The 10000-nt window shown below is 39.0% G+C and overlaps 1 protein-coding gene across 1 annotated transcript in view; it reads right to left on the bottom strand.

Annotated features, from left to right (window-relative positions):
• Window positions 1-10000, bottom strand: part of LOC119572198 — a 20725-nt gene that overhangs the window by 2515 nt on the left and 8210 nt on the right. The window contains exon 3 of the mRNA XM_037919170.1: window positions 1598-1736. Within this exon, the coding sequence (XP_037775098.1) occupies window positions 1598-1736 (139 nt within the window). The remainder of the gene's footprint in view (window positions 1-1597; window positions 1737-10000) is intronic.

Here is a 10000-nt window from a genome sequence, read left to right as displayed (position 1 = left end):
TATCAAGAACCCAATACATACTATCAGTGGAATAGTCTACAAGCGTAGTTAGTATGCAGAATTCTACTCTAATAGGTGTATTGACCTTAGAAATAATTACAGAAGTTCTGCTTCAAGGCACAAGCAGTTATAGAAAGCTTAAGGAAATACTGACAGTGAACTGAAGTAGAAAAAGGGAAGAGCATAATATTCCTTTAACTTGATAAATTTTTGATGGTTTTACACACTTACTAATACACCTGCTCTTAATTCTCAACCCATTGGTTACAATATCAACAATATAGTTTTCTCCAGCTTCTACTTTCTGGACTAATTCATATACTAAGTAACAATAACACAGTTAACCCCACATTGCAAGGACAATGTTGTGTTCACTGTACTACTGCTCTGTGAAATGTCTTTGCGCATGGATGGCTCCACAAGTGCTCAGCCACAAAAGTCAATTAGTTGACCTTGTGACCTCACCTGATTTCACTTTTCCTTGAGTTTGCAGATTTTTTTTCTACTAATGCTATCAATATCAATTCTGTTATTATTATTATTATAGATATTATAATCATCATAATGTTATTGACATAACAAACAGCAAAATATAAGGATAAGGGTAGACATGCAAGAAAGGTAGTATTTGCAATTAGGCTTGTTGGTGACTTAGTATTTGGGGAGCCATCTATGTGTGAAGACAATTAATAATCCAAACTCACAGTGGGCATGACAAGCATACACATGCCATCTCCAGCAGCAGCAGGTTAATGAGTATATGGTTACCTGCCCATGCCATACTTTGTGCAAAGTTCAGTTTTTGTATTGCTGATCATTTGTTTTTTGTGTATCTATATTTTGGATGAAGCATTAACCCAATGGCACTGGCAACATGCTCAATCAACTGCCATTTTACTTTGTCAACTTTGTTTAAACAGAGCTGGCTTCACAAGCACTTAGTCACCAAGGAGTCAGTTACTAGGCCTACCTGTTTACCCCATTCCTTGTATTTTCAGGAGAAAAGTTATATCTACTACTATAATTAGCATAATGATAATCATGATCACCTTTGACATTATCATCATTATATTATTACAAACAATACTAAAAACAAAAAGTTTCTGAACATCAAAGGACAAGGATAAACCAGTGAGATCAGGCAGGCCTATTGTGTCATTCCTGACTATAAACTTGTAAAGCAATCTATATATAAAATCAGGGTGGACAGGGCACATATACAAGCATCCTGTCACAAATGGGTTAAGAGAATATTTGGTAGTAGAAAAAAAAAAATGCCATTTTTTGTCCTTTGAAATATACTAAACACAAACAAAAAGAAAAAAGCAAATCAAGGAAAAAAAGGGGGAAAAAAAAAAATGTACATTATAAAATTAGATGCATTCTGCTATATCACAGAGACCAAATGATCATCCAAAAATTACACACATACATATACACACACAAAAAAACAACAACATATAATGACAATGGTTATAAAAATAACTACAATTTCTATATCTTCTTTGAAAAGTAACACTTGAAAAGGGGCATCACACTGAATACACAAACAAAATAGTATTTAAATATTCATTTTTGTCTTAAGGAAGAAACACACCTCGACTGTCATGCCCAGCTCCTGGTTGATACGGTCATAGGTGGAGGGACGGGGGCTTGGAGCTCGACCATAACGCAGGTGAAAGAATCCCCCATCCTCATTGGACGGGGGCGACACTATGAAGTCATCAACTTCATACCTGTTGTGAGCCAAACCACAGACTGATGTAGAATTTTCACTGATTTTTCCCCCTCAAAATTTGTAGACATTGTCCCATTTTACATTCATACCCAATATATACTACTTAACAGTTTTGTAGTTTTTACATTTCTTGTATATTCTACATATACATAGAAGAATGGTTTAATGACCTATGGGAAATCTTTCTCTCTCTCTCTCTCTCTCTCTCTCTCTCATTTCTCTCTCTCTCTCTCCCATTTCTCTCTCTTTCTCTCTCATTTCTCTCTCTCTCTCTCTCTTTTCTCTATCTCTCTCTCTCTCTCTCTCTCTCTCTCTCTCCCCTCTCTCTCTCTCTCTCTCTCTTCTCCCTTCTCTCCTTTTTCTCTCTCCTTTTCTCTCCCTTTTCCCCCCTCTCTCTCTCCCTTCTCCCTCTCTCCTCTCTCCCTTTCCCTCTTCTCCCTTCTCCCTCTCTCTCTCCCCCCCCTTCTCCCCCTCTCTCTCCTTTCCTCTCTCTCCTTTTTTTTCCCTCTCTCTCCTCTCTCCTCTCCTCTCCTTTCTCTTCTTCCCCTTTTCTCTCTCTCTCTCCCTTTTTCTCTCTTCTCTCTCTCTCTCCTTCTCTCCTCTCTCTCTCTCTCTCTCTTTCTTCCCCCCTCTCTTTTCTCTCCTCTTCTTTCTCTTCTTTCTCTCTCCCTCCCTCTCCCCTTTTCTCTCCTTCTCTCTCCTCTCTCTCTTCCTCTCTCTCTCTCTCTCTTCTCATTCTCTTCTCTTTCTCTTCTCTCCCTTTTTTCTCTTTTCCCCCTCCTCTCTCTCCCTCTCTCTCCCCTTTCCCTCTCTCTCTTCTCTCTCTCTCCTTTCCCCCCTTTTTTTTCTCTCTCTTTTCTCCTTCTCTCTTTCCCTTCTCTCTCTCTCTCTTCTTCTTTTCCCTCCTCTCTCTTTTTCTCTCTCTCTCTCCCTTTCTCTCTCTCTCTCTCTTTTTCTCCTCCTTCTTCTCTCCCTCTCTCCTCTTCCCCTTTCCCCTCTCTCTCTCGTTTTCTCTCCTCTCTTTTCTCGTCGTCTCTCCTCTCTTCTCTCTGTCTGTCTCTCCTCTCTCTCTCTTGTCTGTCTTCCTCTCCTTCTCTCTGTCTGTCTCCCTCTCTCTCTCTCTGTCCCGTCCCCTCCTCTCCTCTCCCCTTTTCTGTCTCTCCTCTCTCCTCTCGTCTGTCCCCCTCCTCCTCTCTCTCTGTCTGTCCTCCCCCCTCTCTCTTTTTTTTTCTCTTTTTCCCCTCCCCTCTCTCTGTCTGTCTCCCTCTCTCTCTCTCTGTCTGTCTCTCCTCTCTCTCTCTCTTCTTTTCTCTCCCCTCTCTCTCTTTTCTTCCCATCTCTCTCTCTTCCTCTTCTTCCTCCCCTCCCTCTCTCTCTTTTTTCTCCTCTTCCCCTCTCTTCTTTTCTCTCCTTCGTTTCCTCTCCTCTCTCCCTCTCTTCTCCCTCTCCTCTCCTTCTTCTCTCCTCTCTCTCCTCTCTTCCTTCTCTCCTCTCCCTTTTTCTCTCTTCTTCTCTCCTCTCTCCTTCTTTTTCTTCCTCTCCTTTTCCTCTCTCTCTCCCCCTTTTCCCCTCCCCTCTCTCTCTTTTTCCCCTCCCCTTCCCCCTCTCTTTTTCCCCTCTCTCTCCCCTTCTCTCTCTCCCTCTCCTCCCCCCTCTCCTCACCCTCTCTCCTCTCTCTCTCTCTTTCTCCCCCCCTCTCTCTCTCTCTCTCCCTTTTCTTTCCCTTTTCTTCCCCTTTTTCTTTCTTCTCCTCTCTTCTCTCTCTCTCTTCTCTCTCTCTCCTCTCTCTCCTCTTTCCTTCTCTCTCTCTTCTCTCTCCTTCTCTCTCTCTCTCTCCCTCCCCCTTCTCTCTCTCTCCCCCCTCTCTCTCTTCCCCTCTCTCTCTCTCTCTTCTCTCCTCTCTCCTCTCTCTCTCTCCCCCCTTCTCTCTCTCTCTTCCTCTCCTCTCTCCTCCTCTCCTTCTCTCTCTCTCTCTCTCTCTCTCTCTCCCTCTTTTTCTTTTTCTCTCTCTCTCTCTTTTTTTCTCTCTCCCTCTTTTTTTCCCCTCTCTCTCCTTTTCCCTTTTTTTCTCTCTCTTTTTCTTTTTTCTCTCTCTCTCTCCTTCTCTTCTTTTTTTCTCCTCTCTCTCTTCTCTCTTCCCCTCTCTCTCCCCCCTTCTCTTCTTCTCCTTCTCTCTCTCCTCCTTCTCTCCTCTCCTTCTTTTTCTCTCCTCCCCCCTCTCCTTTTTTCTCTTTTTTCTCTTCCTCTCTCTCTCCCCATTCTCTTTTCCCCTCCTCCTCTCTCTCTCTCTCTCTCTCTCCTTTTCCTCTCTTCTCTCTCTCTCTCTCTCTCTCCTTTTCCTCTTTTCTTCTCTCCTTCCCCCCTCTCTCTCTTTCCTCCCCCTCTCTCTCTTCCTCCCTCTCTCTCTCCTCACACTCTCTCTCTCTCTCCCTCTCTCCCTCTCTCTCTCTTCTCTCCTCTCTCTCCCCTCTCTCCCCCCCCCCCTCTCTTCCCCCCCCTCTCTCCCCCCCTTCTCCTCTCTCCCCCCCCTCTCTCTCCTCTCTTCCCCCCCTCTCTCTCTCTCCCCCCCCCCCTCTCTCTCTCTCTTCCCTCCCTCTCTCTCTCTCTCTCTTTTTTCTCTCTCTCTCTCTTTTTTTCCCCTCTCCTCTCTCTCTCCTCTCTCTCTCTCTTCTTTTTCTTTTTTCTCTCTCTTCTTTTTTTTCTCCCCCTCTCCTCTTCCCTTTTTTCTCTCCCCTTTTCTTCTTTTCTATTCTCTCTCTCCTCTCCTCTCTCTCTCTTTTTCCCCTCTCTCCTTCTCTCTCTCTCTTCTTTTCTCATTTTCTCTCTCTCCTCTCTCTCTCCTCTCCTCTCCCCCCTTTTCTCTCTCTCTTCCCCCTTCTCTTCTTTTCTCTCTCCCCCTTCTTCCCCTTTTTCTCTCCCCCCCCCCTCTCTTCTTCCCCCCCCCTCCTTCTCCCCCCCTCTCTCTCTCCCCTTCTCTTCTCTCCCCTTTCTCTCTCTCTTTTCTCTCTCGCTCCTCTCTGGGCCCCCTCCCCCCCCCCTCTCTCCCCCCCTTCCCCCCCTCTCTCTCTCTCTCTCCCCCCCTCCCCTCTCCTCTCTCCCCCCTCCCCCCCCCCCCCCCCCTCTCTTCTCTCCCCCTCTCTCCTCTTCCCCTCCCCCCCCCCCTTCTCTCTCTCTCTCTCTCTCTTCTCTCTCTCTCTCCCCCTCTCTCCTCTCTCTCTCTCTCCTCTCCCCTCTCTTTTCTCTCCCCTCTTTTCCCTCCCTCCCTCCCCCCCCCCCCTCTCCTCTCTCTCTCCCCCCCTCTCCCCTCTCTCTCTCTCTCTCCCCCCCCCCCCCTCTTCTTTTTTTTCCCCCCTTTTTCTCTTCTTTCCCCCCTCTCTCTCTCTTTTTCCCCCCCCTCTTTCTCTCTCTTCCCCCCTTTCCCCTTCTTCCCCCCCCTCCTCTCTCCCCCCCCCTCTCTCTTTTTTTCCCCCCCCTCCCCTTTCTCTTTTTCCCTTTTTCTTTTTTCTTTTTCTCCTCTTTTTTTCCCCCCCCTTTTTTGTTCACTCATCCCTCCAAATTTAAATAGTACACTAATCAGTAAAAGCAATATCAATAAGAGCATGCGTTTTCTGCACTGAACTAAATCAGAGACATTGAATATCAGTACACAAAATATTTTCTTAACTGTTTACACACAAAAAAGTTACATGTTCCTAACCATCTGAAATAATAATAAAAAGAAAACTATTAACAACACAATTCTAAACTAAGTTCTTCAGAATATAAGGAATATGCTACCTCAAATACAGGGTAACTTTTATACAAATACAATTCTTTGAATTTGCACATGCCAGCCTAGCTCATGAACTGTACTACAAATGTAATGTGATCTTATGAAAACAAATATATAATAAAAAGTCAGGATAAGTAAGCAATTAAAATGATGACAGTAGAAAAACTGAAAGTTGAAGATTTTTTAATGTATCAAGTCTGATGACCAGTTCACTTCACACACAGTTCCTAACAGCAGTACCTTTTCTTTTTTTTTCTTATACTAAACCAATATCTACAATACCTTTTAGTGTTACAAGAGTTATTTTTGAATGATTTAAGGTGCATGATAGCTTCTTCTTAGGCAAAATTTTTTGTATGAGTAACCGATTATATTCTGTGTTTTCATTTTGACCAGCCTCAAATTCTGAATTCGTTGTGCCATATGCAACCAATCTGTGGAATACTGTTGGCATCCATACATCCTTGATTTTAACTGCAATATGAACTATGAAAGCCATCGTAACCCATTTTATGCAGGTATGTGTACTGTCTTCTGTACTTGTTAATTTTGGTGCACACACGAATCCACAGGTGCTCAGCCTCCAAGGAGTCAAATAATAGGCTTGATGTGACCTTACCTATTTCCCAATTCTTTGATTAAAAAAAGTACCCTCCCAGGTTAACCCTTTCCCGACGGGTAGTTTTCATAGTGGCCCGGGCCTTGCTGCCGGGGGCTTAAATCGTCGCCCTAGCATGCGCGATTGCTCATGCCCAATACCAGCATCCCTTGCCTTTTCTTCTCTAATACTAAGAGCATATGTTGTATTTTCAAAATCATTATTTTCCAATTTGCCATATTTCCTGATAAATCAAGACTGCAGGATATTTTTGTTGTTATATAGACTCCATAGTTGATCATTATTCGCTCTATAGTCTGAATAAAATAAGTAGTGTGTGGCATCATGGAGTTGAAACCGTAGTTTTTTTTTTTTTTTTTTTTTTTTTTCCCAAGTTATTTCATTAGATAACTTTAGTTTCAACAGGTTTATATTATCACTTCCATATAGATATCTTTTATGTTCAGTGTTTTTATAAATACGTGATTTTTTTTTTCTTTTTTTCAAAAATACATATTGGTATTTTCACATGGTTTTACATGAATACTATATAATACTGAATACTATATAATATCTCTGGCCAATGTAGTCGATTACCGAGGTAATTATTTTTACGCTAATCTCGGAAGCCCGAAAAGCCTTTATGAAATGCATAGTATAAGAAAAATGAGAAAAAGTGTTAAAAACTACATTTTCAGTGGCAAAAAAATATTATTTTGCCATAATTGTAACAAAAAAAAAACTCATGGCATGGCCATACATACACCATGGCATGTACGTACATGCCCTGGCAGATAGTCCAGGCATGCCATGGTATGTATGTACATGCCACCTGTCGGGAAAGGGTTATAGTGATGCTGAAATACTGGCATGGGGTGACAAGTAAACCCAATAATAATTCCAATATTAGTTTTCATTTAGCAAGAAAGTATTATCTATGCTGGTATTTAATGACCTTTGAAATGTACAGATTACGGAATGAAACAGTAAGACTGTAGACCTGGAACATTTTTTTCCAACACTATATATTTACTATAATAATCAACTATTTCAAATTCATTCTCTTCTGAATTGTGAGGAGTGCTCACAGCGTTATGGCATTATTGCAGAACTGGAAGTCAGTCTTCAGATAGGTCAGGTAAGTGGCTATACTATGCATGGGCAGTTAGTTGTCTTGACAGTTTGAACACAATATGTACAGAGCTTTAGACTACCAATTTAACTATATCATATATTTAAAAAGTGCATGCAATGAACAATTCAACAAAACCTAAATTAATCATATTCTTTTTAGAGCATGCATTCGAAAAGCATATCCTATGTTATCTAATGATAAAAAATATTAGACATTGTACAGCTAGTCAAAGAAGTTTGCTGTCACCCTGGAAGTAACTGGGTAGGATTTCATCTGGTAACATATAAGTATAAAAATACAAGCCCTGTTACTGTATAAACAAATATAAACTAATTTTGAAACAAATTTTCTTTCATATCAGAGTATTTATAAAGCACTATATAAGAAAGGAGATGAAAAACCTATGTTTTATAAAATAGAAATGTTTGAAGAAATGAAAACGCCTTTAACCAATAAGTGACATCACTGTCTCTAGTGCATATTCCCCCTTCTCTTTCATATCATCTATGCATCAATAATCTGGGTTGACTTGATAGGTTCTGTTCATCTACAGGAGGCAACATTTATAAGCCTCATTTTCTTATCTAATAATAGTAAGTAATGTCTATATATATGTCTATATATATGTCTATATATACATATATATATAAATATATATATATATATAATATATATATATAGACATATATAGACATATATATATATATTATATATATATATATATATATATATATATTATATATATATCTGTCTATATATATTTCTATATATAAATATATATATATATATATATATATATATATATATATATATTCTATATATATATATATATGTATATATATATATATTATATATATATATATATATATATATATATATATATATATATATATATATATATATATATATATATATATATATATATATATATATATAAATATATATATGAAAACCCTTACTGACTTCCAGATACTGTGTCACTTCTCAGTGACTCAGTACATGTGGTCTAAGGGTCTTAGTTCTCATGAATGTTTCCCAAAATCCATAATAGCAACCTTTTTTTATATTTTTCCTTAGACATATTTCACATATTTCCTCATACATTGCTTGACATAGTGAGCACATGGACATTTGATTAAACAATTAACCAATTGCCACTGGGAACATGTAATACCCACAGTAGTTCTGTGAACTCTTTTTCATATAGATGGTTCCACAAGTCCTCAGCCACTAAGGAGTTTTCAAGCACCAGTAACAAGACTCTTCTTACTATTACAGACCTTTTGATTATTATAATGATATTGACAAAACTGATAACAATAGGAAATACAACATAATATTTCCAAAAATCAAGGAAAGGGGGTAAACAGGTGAGACAGGAAGGATTGGTAATGGCCTCCTTGGAGACTAAGCACTTGTGGTGCTATCTATGTGTGAACATAATTAATAAACTAAAGACGCAGTGAATATGGCATGTACATACATCCCCTGTACAATATGTTAAGCCATATGCACTCTCCACTGTGGTTTTCTTTTATTAGCTTCACACATAAATGATTCTATCAGCCATAATAAAAATAACTGAACTAAAAAAAAAAAAAAAATCACAAGAAAATCAAGGAATGGAGTAAACAGGTGAGGCCAGGAAAGCCTAGTTATTGGTGACAAGGCATTTGTGAAACCATCTGTGTAAACAGAGTAAAGTGGATAGTGCATGAACTTGGTGATAGAGTTAAAGAACAAAATGTTTATTTCTTTGCATACTTTCTTCTTTACTTCATTCCAAATATCATAATGTAGAAAGAAGTTTCATTTGAAATTATCTTAACCTAAAATCTCTTAGGAAATGTTGTGTTCACTGTAGTATTGTTTTGTGAAATTTCTCTGAACACACATTGCTCTGCAAGTGCTTAGCCACAAAGGAGTCAATTAGTAGACTGTGTGACCTCACCAGATTTCACCTTTCCTTGAGTTTGCAGGAAAAATGTCTTTTATACTAATGCTATTAATATCAGTGCTGTTATTATTATTATATAAATTATATTTATTATAGTGTTATTGACATTACTAAAATCAATATTAGATACAACAAAATATTTTTGAAAATCAAGGACAAGTAGTACTTGTACTTGGCTCACTGGTGACTTATTATTTGTGGAGCCTTTTATGTGTATAAACAATTAATAAGTTAAACTCACAGTGGGTTTGGCATGCATGTACAGGCCATCCCCAGCACCTTTGGGTTAATTCTGTTCATTCCAGAAGAGGGTTCATGTCTTTATACTTAAATCAGATCTTATCCTGATAACTTTTGGATGGTTACGGACTTCTTTGGCTAGCTGTACCAGGAGTGCATCCTTTGGTTTGTAAAGCATTCTAGAATAAATATCAATGACATTCTATTTGAATAGCTAATGACAACAGGTGTCACCAACAGTGCACTGTGAAAGTAAATATTATGAACATTATCAGCAAAAAAGGAAAAGACAGGACATTCCAAAGAGTAAGAAATTTGTGGAGTTTAGTATATATCTTAATAAATAAAAACTAAAAGAGAAAATACCTTAAAACATGCAACAGCATTTTGAAAATGGTAGGCCTTTTACTATGACCAGGTAAAACACACATGCATACCATCTGTATATACTTACAGCTGTTAAAGAATGCTTTTACACAGTGCAAATACTTAAAATAAATTACCAGAGAAACATACTGCTCTTATATCCTGTGCATGATGCATGTGGGAATATTTTATAG

This window comes from Penaeus monodon, chromosome 4 (assembly GCF_015228065.2).
Source record: "Penaeus monodon isolate SGIC_2016 chromosome 4, NSTDA_Pmon_1, whole genome shotgun sequence".
Classification (NCBI taxonomy): domain Eukaryota; kingdom Metazoa; phylum Arthropoda; class Malacostraca; order Decapoda; family Penaeidae; genus Penaeus; species Penaeus monodon.
Note: the sequence above shows the minus strand (reverse complement) of the source record. Positions and strands in the feature narration are given on the sequence as shown.